Source organism: Glarea lozoyensis (assembly GCF_000409485.1).
Source record: "Glarea lozoyensis ATCC 20868 chromosome Unknown GLAREA7, whole genome shotgun sequence".
NCBI lineage: Eukaryota > Fungi > Ascomycota > Leotiomycetes > Helotiales > Helotiaceae > Glarea > Glarea lozoyensis.
In genome coordinates this window covers 2611374-2627883 of record NW_007361002.1, presented here as the reverse complement: position 1 = coordinate 2627883, position 16510 = coordinate 2611374, and the positions used below count along the sequence as shown (strand labels likewise).

The following is a 16510-nucleotide window of genomic DNA, read 5'->3' as shown; positions in this document are numbered from 1 at the left end:
TGCCACTCCAAGCGATACTTGGGCTCCACAAAACCATGCCTTTTTGGAATGGTTGTCCAGAATTTCGAATTGCCCCTGCGCTATGCCTGAAGATGTCTAGCGGATATCTTGAAAAGTCCTGGTCGGTATCTATGTGAAAAAGGCCGTCCCTCGAATCCTTCGGATCCTTCAATTCTGTTCATTTTATCTATTGTTGTTTCTCGTAGCCCATCACTTGCTTCCTCGACGAAAATGGCTTCTGCAGCACCAGGACTGGATCTCGCAGCGGCAGCCGCCGAAGATCCCCCAAGACAAGCACCTCGACCTGTGACTACTGACGAGTCCTTATCGGACCATCCCATTGCTCCTGATCAATTCGACCCTCGATTGGAAACTGATAAATTCGAAATCTGGAGTTACTACCTGTATTATGTCGGAAACAACGGGTTGACACTGTTTAACTTTGCACCGACTGCATTTCAAAATCTGTTGTACCAAGCTGCTGGGGATGGAACGAGTCTAAGATTTGCGGGCCGGTAGGTCGTGATTTGGCCGATAAGCCCTTTGAACAGGCTTCTAACTCGTTTTCTATAGTGAGAGGACCATTAACTCTATCGTGCTGTTAAGCAATGGTATTAGTTTTGCCATTCAGATTGTGATATTCCTGATCTTGGGAAGCTTCGCAGGTGAGACTTGAAGTGATCGTTACGCAGCACGACTCGTCTGACATGACCAGATTTTGGGACATGGAGACCCAATATTCTGATTGCCCTGTCAATTCTGGCGTGGGGCATAGGCTTCGGCTGGCTGGGTATACATGAACCTTCCAAATGGCAAATCGCTACGGGAATGTACATAGTAGGATGTAAGAAACACCTGTGCATTTTGAGAAAGGCAGCTAATCTTTTGTAGTGATTGCGTATCAAACGTGTCTTACTTTCTGGACTGCAGCGTAAGCAATCTGCTTTTTTTAATTAGCCAATATACTAACACTTCGCAGGTTTCCCGGGCTTGCACGAAATACAGCCTACATGCGAGAGAAAGCTCAGGCATACGAAGCGGGAGAAATTCCCAGATCTGAGTATGACAAGGCGGATATGTTCAAGCGTGCTGAACTCTCCAACATCGCTTTCTACGTTCAATCCGTCGGCGAAATTGGTATTCTTGCTATCATCGTCGGCATCATGTTTGGTGTAAAGGTCAATGATTCGGTTGAGAACAACAATTGGGGTCTCTCGGTACTGATCGCATTTGCAACTGGGTGTTGGATGCTTCTCGCCATCCCCTGGTTCTTGAAAGAGAAGAGAAGACCGGGTGAAGCTGTAAGGTTACAGGTACAAGTTGCCTCGTTTTTGGCTAATGTTGCTTCAGGTTCCTGCTGGAATGAACATTGTCTCTGCAGGTATTTGGCAACTATACCGAGCTCTCCGCCAGATTTGGAAACTCAAGCAATCCTTGATCTACCTCATTGGGTACTTCCTTCTGGGTGATGTATGTGCCCCGTGTCATTACACCATCTCTCTATCATAATACTGCTTTGACGCACACTATACTGATAACCTGAATAGTCGCTTAACACAACCGTCACTGTCATAGCGACTCTGCAAAACTCAATCATCGCGTACAACACGCTAGAGCTTACCTATCTTTTAATCGTTGGTATCGCAGCCCAAGCCGTTGGAATCTACGTAAGTACTCCCCTCACAAGTCCATTTCTCCACAATACCCCCCCTAACACAAACACCCCAGGGTTTCTGGTGGGTACAACAACGCTACTCCCTCTCCTCAAAAACCATGTTCAACATCGTCGCCATCAACATCGTAATCCTCGATCTCTGGGGCATGGTCGGGATTTGGACGCAGAAATTCGGCTTCCACAACGTCTGGGAAGTCTGGGTGTACCAAGCTTTCTACGGTCTTCTAGTCTGTCCCTGGTACTCCTACTCGCAGATCATGATCTCCGAAGTCACGCCTCGCGGTCGCGAGTTCCTGTTCTTCAGTCTCTTCAGCATCATTGGGAAGACGTCTAGTTTTATCGGGCCGTTGGTTAGTTCGGCAATCATTGATGCTACGCCAAGTGGGAATACCAGTACGCCGTTCTATTTTCTTGCGGCATTGAGTGCTGTGAGTTGTGTCGTGTGTATTTTTGGCGTTGATTTGGAGAAGAGTAGGAAGGAACAGGAGGATTTCTTGCTGAAAGAACAGGCGATTAAGGATGATCTGGCGGGAGTCGGGTTCAGTAGTCGGGAGGACGTTGTTGCAACTAGTGGGAAGGATACCATCGACACTAAGCTGTAGGTTTAATTGTCATTATGTATTCGGATTAAAGAAATTTATTCTTGTGTTACATCACTGGCATGCAGCCCTACCTACAAGATCATGAAGCGCATTTTACAATCATGGCGTGACATCAAGGAATCAGATTAAGTGGAATTGCACAAGGATCGTCTCTAAGTATCTTAACTGTTCAACTATGCAATACCGCTCTATCAGAACGACTTTTAGTGCCAAATCCCCGCAATGCCAAATGCAAATTAGAAAAAGAAGAGAAAGTTGCTCGTGAAATCATCCTCCCTATCCGTACATAACCCCCACCCCAAGTAATCCCACCTCACCAAAAGAAAAAAGTGGAAACCAGAATCTAAGGAATATCAAACAACGGCTTGAGCTTCTTGATAAGATTCCACTCATCGTTAGAGACGTCCGATCGGTAAAATTCTTTCAGAGTATCGATACTTGGTCTGCTGATTAGTGAGTAGAGAGTGTCTTTCTCATCGAGGTGACGTCCGTAACTGGGCTGATGGGCACCCATTTCGATTTTGACGGCAACGGAAGGTTGACCCTTTTTGCAAATTTGAAGCTGTTTGTGGTCACGCTCGATTGAGGTACTATAAGAGGTCAGGTTAGATGAGAAATCTGAAAATCAAGGGAAAGAGACTTACACTCTGCCAAGCTTGACGATCTCCTTTAGTCCTGTTACTGGATTTGACCGAACAGCCGCGATTGGTGTGTGCATTCGCAGATTTCCTTCGACAACATCAACTCCAACCAAAATAGGGCCGACCTTGTTGAAAACCGCAACAGGTGCTAGAACACAAGGGAAGACGGCTAATAGCTTTGAGTCCTCCTTCTTTTTCTCTGCGATGACTGCCATGTGTTGAGTAAATGCATCAAAGAGATGGTAAATGATGTCGGCAGTGAAAATTTTAATCCCTTGTTCATCAGCGTACTGTTGGGCTTCCTTGTCAATCTTAACATCAAAGCAGAGCATGACGGCATACTCCTTGTTCTTCTCAAGCATGGTTCCGCAGTTCATAACATCTCGCTTGAAGACAGGACCAATACCAACGTTAGCAACAGGAATCTTGGAGACCTTCAAGAAATCCAACAAAGCTTCCAAAGAACCCAAAGTTGAAGCCTGAACTGTGACACCACGTCCGGATTTTTCTACACGACTGAAGAGAGCGCCGAGATCAGACTCAACTTCTGCTTCAATATCTGACTCGTCGTCATCCGGCCCAATCACCATTAACCTCGAGCCAGCAATGGCACCTTCAAGATTTGGTGCACTGATTTTAACACCCAAAGCAGCTTTGACTTCCTTGTTGTGTACATATTGAGACTTGAGACGAAGCTCCTTTAGCGGCGCTGGCGTTAGAAGTGCTCTTACGTTGGTTGTGATAGCGCCATCAACACCACACAAGCAAATCTTATCACCCTCTCGAAGAATACCGTTAGACAAAATGACGTCGATAGTCATTCCGAATCCTTCGATGGCTTTAACTTCCAAAACAGTACACTGGACCTCTGAGAGATACATGAGAGACCCAACCATTTTTTCTTGGGTAAGTTGGAGGATAAGCTTCAACATGTCCGGAATACCCTCTCCAGTATGTGCTGAGGTTGGCACCAAGGAGACGACTTTGGCCATTGACTTGTTCTCATAATAAAGCTCCGAATTGAAACCTTGTTCGGCGAAAGCGACCTTTGTATCAGCGAGACGTTTCGCGAATTCATTCTGTACGCCCTTATTCTGTAAGGCTAAACTTTCTTGGAACCCATTATTGTCAACCTTCTTCCATCCGTAAAGACGATCGATCTTGTTGAGAGCGACAATGAATGGTGTTTTTCGGTCTCGGAGGAGTTTCATCGACTCGAGAGTTTGAGGCTCCAATCCGTGCATAATATCGACAACAAGGATAGCAATATTACATAGAGACGATCCACGAGAACGCAAATTTGAGAAAGATTCGTGACCGGGCGTATCGATAACCAGCAGACCAGGGACTTTGAAATCAAAGCTATTGTCACGATTGACTACAGCAGTTTTGGTTCTGATCGCTTCTACAGGAAAGTAAGTTGCACCAATTTGTTGCGTAATTCCACCTGCTTCACCCTCTTGGACATTGGTTTGCCGGATCTTGTCGAGCAGCTTTGTCTTTCCGGTATCGACGTGGCCAAGAATACAGCAAATAGGTGAACGAAGGTTGTCTTTGGATCTCGCAGCCATTGCAGCTTCGTGGGCTTTCTCTCTTCGATCAGCAGCCTCTTTCTTCCGCGCGAGAGCAGCCGCCTGCGCGGCAGTAGCTTCCTCGTCTTCAGATGATTCGTCATCTTCTGAATCTTCATCTGACTCGGACTCTGACTCATCTTTCTTCCCGCTGACTGGTATCCCTTTCTGTTGTGCTGCAGCTTTTTTCGCCGCCGCCTTCTCTCTTTCTTCATCAGAGTCGGCATCCCAACTTTCCTTTAGGTCGTCGTCCGATTCTGCAGCCGCGACTTCCCAATCTTCCAAGTCACTATCCGGTTGAGCTGCCTTCCTTGCCGCTGCTTCGGCTGCTTCCTTTTCTGCTTTTGCTTTGGCCTCAGCAATTACTCGTTCTGCCTCGATCCTCGCTCGCTCGGCAGCTTCCGCCAGCGCCTTCTCTTCATCCGCCTGTATTTTGTTAGAAGCAATATGATTTGAACACTGAATAACATACCTTGATCTCCTCTGGGTTCTTTTTGCCGCCTTTCTTCTTCTTATTGTCATATACAGGTTTCTTCTTCTCTGCACTGCCTTCACTACCGACTTTGAGCCCAGCAGCCACCATCTGTTTCAATTTCATTTCATTCTTGAGCTTCTCCTCCCTCTGAGCTTTGGTGAGGTATGTACCATCTTTCTTCTGCTGTTCAATTTTCTCTTTCTCCTTTTGTTTCTTCAGGGCCTTAGCCTCTTCTCTTCGCTTCTCTTCCTCTGCCTCCCTTCGTTCCTCTTCCTCGATTCGGGCCTTCTCTTCGGCTTCCCGCCTTGCTTGTTCTTCTTGTCGTTTTCGTATCTCTTCCTGTTGTTTTTGGAGTTTCGCCAGCGCAGGTGAGAGTTTCTTCCCCTTTGCACCAGCAGCTGGAGGAGCAAGATCGGCTTTCGTTTCCACTACTTCCTTGACTGGTTCTGCCACTTTCGCTGCTGGGCCAGCAGTCTTCTTCTTCGCAGCCTAAAAATTTACGTAGTCAGCTACTGAGCAAAGTAAGTCCTCCGCCAGTACTTACATTCTCCTTCTTCCGCTGCTTCTCACGCTCTTTCTTCAATTTTTCTTTCTGGGCCTTGGTAAGAACTTTGCCATCCGCGCCTCTTTCATCGTCCTCCTCGTCCGCCGCTGCTTTTGCCGGCGCAGCTTTTCCCTTCCCCTTCTTATCAGGCAGGGCAAACTCATCATCGAGATCAGCCTCGACAGGCGCCTTCTCAGCAAGGTCTGGTGGTGCTTCTTCGGTAGGGTCCTCGCCTCCCACAAAATCCTCGGTCTGCTTTCCCTTCTTCTTCTTCTGTTTTTTTCGCATCATCGCCATCAGACCGCCCGCGGGAAACTCATCCTCAGCATCTGCCTCAGCGGGCTCGTCTGTTGGCTCTGGCGCAGTCGCAGCCGCTGGAGTTTCTCCGAGCTCTTCCTCCCAGTCATCTGCGGCTTTCTTGGTGTTCTTCTTCTTTGGCGGCATTTTGATATGTGTGGCGAAGCGATTGCTTCCAGGGGAGTCTTGTTGGGGAAATTTGTAGTGTTCGGCGGTGGGTAAAGGTGGCGGTTGGTAGTGGGGAACTTGGAGTGCCTGCTCGGGTTTAAGATCGGAGTATCGGATACCAAAAGAAGATTGACGAAAATACGGAGCACCCAGCAGTCACACAGTGACAGCTTACTCAAAGCTCTTTCAAAACAATTGTTGGCCGAGTTTAGGAAAGAATCGCGGGGCAGACATCGGTAGTGGGTGCAAACTCCTGATTGCAGGGAAGGGGTCTGTGCCCTGCCTATGTCTTACAAGCCGCTGCAATCATAAGCGAGCGTGCCCCTCTATTAGAACTCATAGAGTATCATCTCATAAGTAGCTGTAGGTAACTGACTACTAGTTTGGGTAGAGACACATTTCTAGTGCATTAATGTCGCTCCCGTGCCTCAATATTGTTGCAAGATATTCGTTGCTAACCTCTGTATGGAATCAATTTCACAGGCTTATATTTATTGTTTGTGTTCATAAACTCCTATGTTTTTAGTGGTTTATTTGGGTAACTAAATCTTACAATTTAATACTGATTCAAATCCAAAATTCTTTCGTGTTCAGCTACAGAACCGGTCTTAGAAAAAAAGCTAGATCCTCGTATGCTTGACAAACGTACTCGTCTGGATCTTTACCCGCCTCTAAGGAGCCTCCATGGAGCTCTTGTAATAGTTCGTAGAACTTTGAGAATATTTTGGAAGCATCTTCGGTCTCGTGGCCGATACGGAGCAGGTGTTCAAGATGCTGCTCGTCAAGACATCGCTTTAGAACATCACCGTCGACATGCATCATTATTTTCGGGGCCATGGCAGGCTCTAATGATTTGATCTCATCCTTATAATTGAACTCACAAACACGCGAAGAGCGCAGAGCCAAGTTAAGGAGGAAGCGTAGGAACCGCCACGAGACAACATCTAGCATGGAAAAGTGGCTGACAGATCCGTCGAGTGATAATCCGAGCATTTCTGGCGAATTTGTGGATTTCAAAACCCTCTCTTTCACACCACCGACTGATTGTCTGAGCAGCTTAGAGTGATATGAGTTGTTACTTGACAGAGGGTCCCATGCTGGGCGTGTTTTGCCATATCGAAAGCGTAGAATGGAATGTGGCATTTGTGCTTCAAATATAGTTTCTAATGAGTCAGCTTTGGTGTCTTGAGTTTCCCAAAGCCCTACCATGGAGCACTCCTTGTCGGATACGAAATGTATGGGTCGTTCGGTACATCCATTTGCAAAGGCATGGTGTAGTGTGTTTCGTGCAACATGATCGACATGCGTGTGTATTATACCTGATTCGCCGTCATCGTCTGTCACTATTTTTAGAATCTCAAGCGAATGGGAATTAGTAAGGGCATATATCGTTCCGTCGTCGTACGAAAGCGAGGTCGCGGGCGATTGTAGCTCATATTGGGCAAGCCTCTTGAACTTTTTCTCGGTTGTATCGAGAACATCGTAAAATATCTTATGCCCCGCGCACCATACAAGGCCCCCCGGGAAGCCTGCCACAGAAAATACCGCATCGGGAACTTTAAATTTGTATCTCATGTGGCACCGGATCTTCCTCCGCCCACTGATCTTGCCAATTTCACCTTCTGGTGGACCTGGCACAGCAGAAATAATCAAAAGTCTTCCAGTGCTAGTTGTAATGATGATGAAGTACCAAGCTTTGTTGTTCTTCACGAAAGGCCATTCCATCAAGTGATAGATCTTCTCGTCCATGTTACCAAGACCCCTAATGGAAGCAGTGGGCTTCTTGGTGGCGTGATCAATTGGTAAACAAAGATCCTCCCCAGTATCTGCGTCGATCATGAGAATCGTGGACCTGGAGTCAATGATGGCCGCCACGACAAGAACGCCTAGAGAACGCGAGTATAGGAGCCGCGTTGGAGTTCCCTTTATTGGAAGCCGACGGGGTACAGTTTTGCCTTGAGTGCTGAAAGCAGCTAGCAGTATATGGTCGCCTGCGACGAGAAGAACTCCACCGTCGGAGCCTCCATAAGAGCTGGGTTTTAACCTGGCTATAGAATTTATTTCGGGCTGTTTTAGTTCTGGCACGGAGGCATCTGTTAGCCAAATTTCTCGTATGTCCCATTTTGGACAACATGATAGCCGGGCGGATCGCGACTGGTACCAGTGCGCTAAACTCATGCCGTATATTCTAGAGTCGCAGCTCACAAAGAACAGATCGGCTGGGTGAGGGTTCTCGTCGCGTTTAATGATCGCCTGAGTCGAACCAAGTTTGTCGAACCCAATGCCAGTGAGTTCAAATACTTCGTTCACCAAGAGCGTAATCACTAAACCGTTGCGTGACCCACATAGTAGGGTGAGGATACCATCTCTGTAAGGACCAGCAACGATACTGACAATAGCTTCCAGATCACCACTCAGATCCTCGTTGTCCAAAGGTATCCATAACTGTCGCTTCATGCCATCAGCAATCCTTACAAACGTTAAACAAGGTACATTTTCCAGTATCTCTGCAGTAATGGCATGAAGTTTGTGGCCCAGCAAACATATTCCAATCCCAGATATCCCTACCGGATGCTTACTGATTGTTTGAACGTTTGTCGTTGACCACTCACCAGAGTGGTCACTAGTATCCATAGCGTCGGGATGTGTAGGCTCTAAGACCTGAAGATAAGTCGCGTCCTCTAGAGTTGCCGCAAACAGCACTAAGTCATCGTAAACAATAGCTTTATCGATGATACGACTATAACCTAGATGTTCACCATCCCACATGATTCGAAGAACTTCATCCTTGGTGTATATTCGTTGACTAGTACAGTTAGTACCGACAGTAAAAGAAAAGAGGGTTGAGCTACGCTTTCTTCTTACCTTTTGGCATCGATGGTCACTATAGACTGTTCAGTTACTTGTGTCATATAACCTTGGCATATACCAGCTGCAACGGTGCGGTATCCCAGTTCAAACTTAGTATTATTTTCATCATCACTGATGTCTTTGGCATCAGCCGAGAGTCGTAGCACCGCGGAATGATCTCCTAAGGAGAGAAGAAAAAGTGATTCATCAGCGGACTCGGGAGATTCGTAAGTTGGAGAAAATGCCCATGCTTCTAATATATGAGTAGGATATTCCACTGACAGTGCAAGCTTGGCCTCAAGACCGTATCGCAATTCAACGATCGCTCCGTTGACACCTTTACCGGCGCATGCAAAAACCCTATCTGGCTGTTGTGAAAAGCCATTTCCTGGTTGCCGTGGAAATATCGTCTCATCTCTGATTTCTGGGCTGACTTCTTTGTATGTTGTTGCCAAATCACCAGCTGGCGACCAGTTTCGGATGGGCTCTATCGGGTCCGGATCTTTTCTAGCTTGAATCTAAATTTTGGAGCAATCAGTATACAAAACCATACCACACTAATTGTGCTGAAAATTCGCGAGCGATACCCAGAGAATTCATATCGCATAGCGAAACCATAAAGAAACATAGCCTTACCAAATAGGTCCCACCAGCACCAGAATCCCCTCCCGTGATCAAAAAGTCCCCGCCGGAACTTGTTTCACGAAAATTGGATTTGTGTAGACTGTAGTCGAGGCATGCTAAGGCAGTACCACAGTTGGACTTCAAATAACCTACCGAGACTCTCTTACTAGTGGCGTCGTCCATGGAGAAGTCCAGAAACTTGAGTACACCATCTTCCCTGACAACATAGATGTCATCTTGCAATGCTTCGTGTTTTTCCGAGTTCCGTGGCGCCCTAGCCCAAGCCGTCCATAATGGAGCGCATTTTCCATGATGATATTCAGTTGGGGGGTCAATTCTATGAGGGAGATCCATAAACGTCGGCGAACCTTCAAGGAGGCTGTGGCAAACTGTGACGGAGTCCTGGTATATTAGAGCGAATGACGACTTAGCCCTCAAAGGTATTAGCAGTAGAGGCATCCTCAGATTTTCGTTGAGTAAATGGCCTCTGCTGTGTAGGGCACGAATGTTTTTGAGATCGCTCCCCGTTTCCCAATCATAGATCAGCATACGTGTCCTGCCTTTAACAACCACTAAGAGGAGCAAAATAACGTGCCGTTCATCCGCTGGAGACGGATGCAAAAAGTACATTTTGAGAATTACACCCCTAACCGTTACAAATGCCTCGCGCTCGACTGGACGAAGTGGCAATCCTTGATTATACTGTTTGGATAAATCTTCCCGTGAATGTATGGCATAAATAGCAAACAGAGCTTCAGAGCAGCCAACTGCCACGTAACGAGAACTTGGGTCAACGGTCAAATGGATACCTGGCTGTAGTCTCAACATGGACTTCGGAGCACGATGGCGACTGGACACAAGCTTCAGCCCACCAGTCTCGGACCGTTCCAGCATAAGGAAGACCGAGTCGCCAGTATCCAGCTGGAGTAGTATCAATTGTGGTGGGAACGAAGAATCTCTGGAATGATGTGCATCGCGCAATTGGTGGTTGAAGGCTGTGCTGGTATCGAAGTCCTCGTCATTTTCCGCATCTTCAAAGGACTTAGTCTTCTCGCGAACATAAGCCTTCATAGAACCGACAACATGAGCATTTCGGATACGGGCACCGAAGTTCTCCTTACGTGTGACATCCCATAACAGTCTATCTGGTCGTAATTCTTTGATTTGAACAAAGTCATCCTAAACAGATCAGCTTAAGCACATAGCGTTTTGATTAATGTACGCCCAGGCATATTGAGAAGCACCGATCAGGCGTTGCAACATAACCAAAAGCCAGCCTGCCAGCAACATGCGCTGGACCATGATAGATCATTCTGACGTCCAGGTCTGCGTGATGCGTAGAGAGAAAGCGAGCAAAATCAAGAAATAAAAGGAAAAAGGTACTTTACCCCAATGAAAGCAACATCGTTGTTATCCTGATTCCGGAGTCGCACTGGCAGAATCCAGTGCACAAGAGGGCTCCGTATGACCGTCTGGGTTAACAAGCCCAGGACGGGGACTTCCTCGACATCCATATGGGGCATTCTTGCCTCCCGTTCCTCATTGTCGTACTTTTGTAGCACGGCATTAATATCCAAGGTTCGTGTGGTCCAACCATGGCCATTCTCATATGTGCTTGTGTCGAGTGCCATTTGAGAAGTTGGACTTTGGAAGGGCCATGGGTAAAATTTGTCCAGCCAGGCCGAGTAGGCGAAGTTGGAGCATGGGCTCAAGATCTGTGAACCTGTTCGAAGATGCACTGCTCGATTAGCTGGGGTAGTTCTACCTGGAAGAGAAGGTCCCCAACATGAGATCGGAACGCTCCGATGCGAGGCAAACTTCTAATATCACTCAAGAAGATTCAGCTATGTCCGCGCGACGAATTCCGATAGCTTCAGTTTGCGAATACTGGAGTTGGTGAACTGGCTTGGGAGTGATGAAGGCTTTCTGTAGCACTCCGGCTAGCCTTGTAGAAGGGCTGTTGTCTAGCTTCGCAGCAACACGACGACGACGTTGCCTCTCGTTTCCTCACCCAGTCTCGCGGCCTCCGTCAACACATCGCGCCTAAAGCACACCTTTCTGCTAGAATCCCGGGAGGATGGATCGTGAACAGCTGTCAGCATCGATGCCATTATCATATGCAGCCTCGACTCGGACCTGACAGATCATTTTGTCTTTCGCGCATGCTGCATGTCGGTTGCGCTAAGTACCCGTCGCGTCGCCCTCGCTGAACCCCTACAAAGCCAACGACACTTCGACGGTTTTCTTCGTCGCAGCGTCATTTACAAATTTGCCATGAACAGCGCATTTATGGATCTTTGTCCGCGACATGGAACCGCATGGATCACCGCTTGAGGAAAGCGAAACGGGCGTGAGCCGTCAGGACAGCTCATCGCCTTCGCGACTCGCCGAGAAACACGATACAAAGACTGCGGCAATCATTCGCGCATGTAATCGTCAAGATTTGGAGAGCCTGAGGAGTCTGGCAACGTCAGAGGGTGGATTGGTGTCGGATGATCTTCGAAGACGCGCATGTTCGTATATAATGGGCCTTTGTGGGAGCAATGCTGATGTCTAGCTCCAAGGGCCGTTACTTTTGGGGCCGACAGAAGATCCCAGAGACGACTGGCGAGAACTGCCCAAACATCGCGATGAAGACCAGGTAGAGCTGGACGTCAACAGGTCTTTTATATTTTACCCAAATGGTACGGCATTGTTGTAGCTCTATCACATCTCACATATGCTGATATATTGCACAGACCAGTCTGCCAAAGATCTAGCCAAGCGGAAGAAGGAACTCTCGGAATTGATAACAGAAGTCTTGAGGCGTCAACCATTTCTATGCTATTTTCAAGGTTATCATGACATTTGTCAGGTCTTTCTGCTTGTCCTGGAGCCGTTGCGCCGTGCACCTGTTGTTGCTCGACTCTCGACTCTTCGAATTCGGGACTTCATGCTTCCTACGCTCACACCCGCGCTAGCCCAATTACGACTTATACCATCGATCTTATATGCCGTCAGCCCCAAACTATACCACCATCTCTCTCAGACTCAGCCATTTTTCGCCCTCTCAGGAACCTTAACTATGTACGCACACGACATCCAGGAATATGGCGATATTGCTCGACTCTTTGACGTTTTTCTGGCTCGGGAAGCTGCCTTTTCTGTATACATGTTTGCTCAGATCGTGCTACAGCGCTCAGATGAGCTGTTTGAAACCCCCGCAGATGAACCTGAAATGCTCCACTCCATTCTCTCGAAGCTTCCGCAGCCTCTAGACCTCGAAGCTCTCATCAAGAATACCGTAGGCTTAATCGAAAATCACCCGCCGGAATCACTAAAACCATGGTCCTTAATATCCAAATATAGCGTGTTAAAGACTACTCGTAGACCCGGCCTAATAGTGGAACAGACCTTAGAATTTGGAGAACAGGATTTTAGACAGCAGGTAAAGGAATTGGAAAGAGCGGAGCGGCAAGAAAAACTCCTTCAACAACTTTGGAAATACCGGAGGCCGGCAAGGACAATTGGTTTCGCCGTTGCTGTTGCGGTATTGTCGTTTTGGATTAGAAGGTCCCAGGTCACTACGGGAATTTTCGAAGCCTTATGGCACCAACTGTCACAGTATAAAAAGGCTTAGAGAAGTTACGGCCAATACAATGAGACAGGAAACTAAATTTGTCCATATCAATAACATTTGTCTACCTACCCGCAAATGCAGTCTTTAGACTTTCGAAGTGTTCCTGTTGTTCGATTGCCAATTTCCCATCGAGGTCTCCAATTATTGTGGCAATCAAGGAGTAGTTATTATAGAGGAATCTCTCTCTTTTTCGGGCATCTCCAAACACTTTGCTTGTTTTGGTGAGGAAAGCCTCAATTTCGCTACGAAGCCTAATTAGACTTGTCGAAACGGGCTCGTCGTCTCCCGCCTCGGTACTCAGAGCTAAGATGCTCTGCATGAATTGTCCGAATCTTTGTGTCATGAAATGGGGAGCAGCTGATTGTTTCGCTTGTTCTGATGCGGACGGCTTGCGTGTGGAAATGCTGTTGGTGACCGTCCTCACCGACTCACAATGTTGATCCATCACCATCTGGAACCGAGGCCACATGACCATCCTAGTTGCGTTGATATAGTTGTCAACAGCTGGAATCTTGCGGCGCTGCAGTTCAAAAGCGAGATGTTGATTAATCCTTACGCACAACAACAACCCTAGGCAATCATAGGTTTCATGAACAAGAGACTTCGTCATGGCTTGACCAAGAGCAAATGTTGGTTCGAATATGTAGTTAAAATGCCGCGAAATAGTTGCGAATGTTAATGCTGGCGTGAAGAATGTGGTGAGGAAGGAATATTCTGCTGATGCATTATCAACTAGAGCTAGACTGAAATTGCGAAATGGAAACTCTAGATAATGCGTAGACTTGTCCTCCTCTGCTAAAAACGAAGAAATCGCAGTTTGATTTGATGACTTGAGCAAGTCAATCCTGCGACCAAGGTTGAATGCATCATGAGGAGGCCCGGTAGCTTTCGAGCTAGACAAAAGGGTTGTTTTGCGTGTGCCATCATCTTGGCCAAGAACATCATTTTTATCCAGTACATGGAGCTTGACCTTGTCCAGAGCTTTCTGATATCGTGTGAATTGATTCAGAAAGTACCACCGCATCGTATTCATGTACGCCCGACTAATCTCTTCTGCGAGCTTGGGATGGTGTCTGTGAAGAAAGCCATATAGATCTTTGTACCTAATGAAGTGCTGCTGTTGAATTATCTGAGCATTGATATTAGGAGACCGAAGTGCTTTGATTTGTGTTACCAGAAAGTCTCTGATGCGTTCAAGTGCCTTCACGGATATCAGTCAAGTTGCGGAGATGTAGTGAAAACAGACTGACCTTCTTTACGAGATTGTCCAATAGAGGCCGCAAATCGGCGATTCCCTTAATGTTTCTATGCTCGTTTGATTTTGTATCTAAAGCTTTAGATCGTTTCTCAACTTCAGCCAAAGCTCTCACCCACGCTTCGTCAATCGCTCCATCTACAATCTTTCGGACTACGGCGGGAGATACGCTGATCTCCTCCACAATGGGACCCAGCCCATTTTCTACCACCTTCCTATTCTCCAGTCGAAAACTCAGGGCAGTCGACCGCGCCTGAAGAGTCTCGATTTCCATAGAAACAGCAGCCAGATCATTTTGAAAGCTGGTCAGGTTCAGTTCGACTGTATTTAACACATCATCACAAGCTTGTATTGATTTGTGGAGTTCTTCGAATTTGCTTTTCTCTCTCTCAACTGCAGCAACATTTAGTCTAAATCCAGTTCCAGAGGGGGACAACGCATACATTCTTCTACCGATTGCGTAGCGAATTCCCGTCCATGATCACCCGGACTCGATCTCCCACTTGCGATTTCGTGCAAAGTCAAGCCTTCAAAGTCCAGGTCCAACTCAAAATCGCCATATTCTTCATCATCCCCTTCAAACTCGACAGGCTCGGATTGAATCCCAGACCCAACAAGCTTCTCCAAGACCTCGAGCGGATTGGGTATATCTACGGTAGCAGCTGAATGTTTTAGACCAGACCCATTGGGTCTCCGGGAAGACGAGAGCAGCGAGGTGGTGGAATCATTGGAAGGCAAGGAGAGCGACGAGGAACGGGGAGAAAACCCAGGCCGCGGCCCCGAGGTGGGAGGGGCGAGATTGCTCGATCGGCGGGCGCCTGGGGAGTATGATCTCTTCGTCGACGAGGACGAAGATGCTAGAGGTGTTGCTGCAGGCGTTGAGTGCCCTGATAATCGGTCGAGCCACATATCCCCCTCCTCCTCAGAGCATCAGGGCCGATTGCTGCCAGACTGTCGCTTCGCATTCGATAGTTCAATTCATGTTCGAGGAGCGAGATCAATTCGACGTTGGCAGTGAAGTGCACGCGACAAAGCTGTCTTTCTGGAGTATACCTATTGCAGACACGCATGCCTTTCGTACAGCCTTGGACAAATACTGGAGGTCTGGAGCTGGGTTACAGCCGCCTGATTGGTCGGCATTGCAGACCCCGGCTAATCCGCTATTTATTACCCACCCTAGCCTGCCACAAATCCTCTTTTCTGAACTTGATGAAATACTCTCTGCTCTGCTACCCTAGTTGCCATCCAACCCATCCACTTCTACTTAATTCCCACCCTCGTCGTCCTCGACTTCGCACCGCGTATTTCTCTTCTCAACACCATCCTTACTAAACCTCTTCATCAAAATGGCGGACGACGCGCAAGTAAGAAACACTTCCACCCACCCCGCACACGCCCCACCACCGGTTGGGCGCATTGTCAAGAACTTCAAGAATCATCAACTTTTGGCCACTTTTGTCAAATCGTAGCTAACTGTCTGTCTTTCCAGCATGAGCATACCTTCGATGCCGCCGCAGACGCTGGCGCATCTGCCACTTTCCCTATGCAATGTTCTGCCTTGAGAAAGAACGGTTTCGTTGTGATCAAGAACCGCCCTTGCAAGATCGTCGACATGTCCACCTCCAAGACTGGCAAGCACGGTCACGCAAAGGTTCATTTGGTCGCCATCGATATCTTCACCGGCAAGAAGCTCGAAGAACTGTGCCCATCCACCCACAACATGGACGTCCCAAATGTCATTCGCAAGGAATACCAACTGGTGAGCTGCCTAGAACATGATTGTAGGCAGAAGGGTTACTGATGGATTGACGTGTAGCTTGATGTTTCTGACGACGGGTTCCTTTCTTTGATGGCTGATGATGGTGAGACCAAGGACGACGTCAAGGTCCCTGATGGAGAAATCGGAGAGAAGATTGACAAGCTTTTCACCACTGAAGAGAAGGACACCAGTAAGTTTGACTGAGTTTCTGTATCAATCAATTGCTGCTAACACACTAAACCCTAGACGTTATTGTTCTCACCGCTATGGGTGAGCAAGCTGCTATCGAAGCTAAGGAGGCTCCTCGTTCCTAGATAATCAACCGCTTAACATTTCGACTTCGGCCTTGCTGTTAGCGATAGCATATCATCTTCGTCTGTGGGCCGGTCAGCGAAGAGAATACTCTTTTTATGGGATTCTTGGAACTGTC

The 16510-nt window shown here is 47.5% G+C and overlaps 6 protein-coding genes across 6 annotated transcripts; 3 read left to right on the top strand and 3 right to left on the bottom strand.

Moving 5' to 3' along the window:
- Positions 1–231: 231 nt before the first annotated feature.
- Positions 232–2277, top strand: GLAREA_02034 (MFS general substrate transporter; the record flags this gene model as incomplete). Its single annotated transcript, XM_008089250.1, has 8 exons — positions 232–515; positions 574–665; positions 716–844; positions 892–931; positions 980–1301; positions 1351–1470; positions 1548–1667; positions 1729–2277. 8 exons carry the CDS (start codon positions 232–234, stop codon positions 2275–2277), a joined length of 1656 nt encoding a protein of 551 aa, XP_008087441.1.
- A 343-nt stretch (positions 2278–2620) lies between these two features.
- On the bottom strand, positions 2621–5952 carry GLAREA_02033 (P-loop containing nucleoside triphosphate hydrolase; the record flags this gene model as incomplete). Its single annotated transcript, XM_008089249.1, has 4 exons — positions 2621–2867; positions 2922–4915; positions 4962–5453; positions 5509–5952. 4 exons carry the CDS (start codon positions 5950–5952, stop codon positions 2621–2623), a joined length of 3177 nt encoding a protein of 1058 aa, XP_008087440.1.
- Positions 5953–6567: 615 nt separating this feature from the next.
- Positions 6568–11078, bottom strand: GLAREA_02032 (uncharacterized protein; the record flags this gene model as incomplete). The annotated part of the gene is made up of 4 exons (XM_008089248.1): positions 6568–8779; positions 8839–9341; positions 9460–10626; positions 10836–11078. 4 exons carry the CDS (start codon positions 11076–11078, stop codon positions 6568–6570), a joined length of 4125 nt encoding a protein of 1374 aa, XP_008087439.1.
- Positions 11079–11755: 677 nt separating this feature from the next.
- Positions 11756–13066, top strand: GLAREA_02031 (Ypt/Rab-GAP of gyp1p; the record flags this gene model as incomplete). The annotated part of the gene is made up of 3 exons (XM_008089247.1): positions 11756–11960; positions 12012–12131; positions 12186–13066. 3 exons carry the CDS (start codon positions 11756–11758, stop codon positions 13064–13066), a joined length of 1206 nt encoding a protein of 401 aa, XP_008087438.1.
- Positions 13067–13127: 61 nt separating this feature from the next.
- Positions 13128–15230, bottom strand: GLAREA_02030 (uncharacterized protein; the record flags this gene model as incomplete). The annotated part of the gene is made up of 3 exons (XM_008089246.1): positions 13128–14267; positions 14317–14714; positions 14765–15230. The coding sequence occupies 3 exons, from the start codon at positions 15228–15230 to the stop codon at positions 13128–13130; spliced, it is 2004 nt and encodes a 667-aa protein (XP_008087437.1).
- A 437-nt stretch (positions 15231–15667) lies between these two features.
- GLAREA_02029 (Translation proteins SH3-like protein) lies at positions 15668–16394 on the top strand (the record flags this gene model as incomplete). The annotated part of the gene is made up of 4 exons (XM_008089245.1): positions 15668–15685; positions 15811–16080; positions 16138–16270; positions 16327–16394. The coding sequence occupies 4 exons, from the start codon at positions 15668–15670 to the stop codon at positions 16392–16394; spliced, it is 489 nt and encodes a 162-aa protein (XP_008087436.1).
- Positions 16395–16510: the final 116 nt, after the last annotated feature.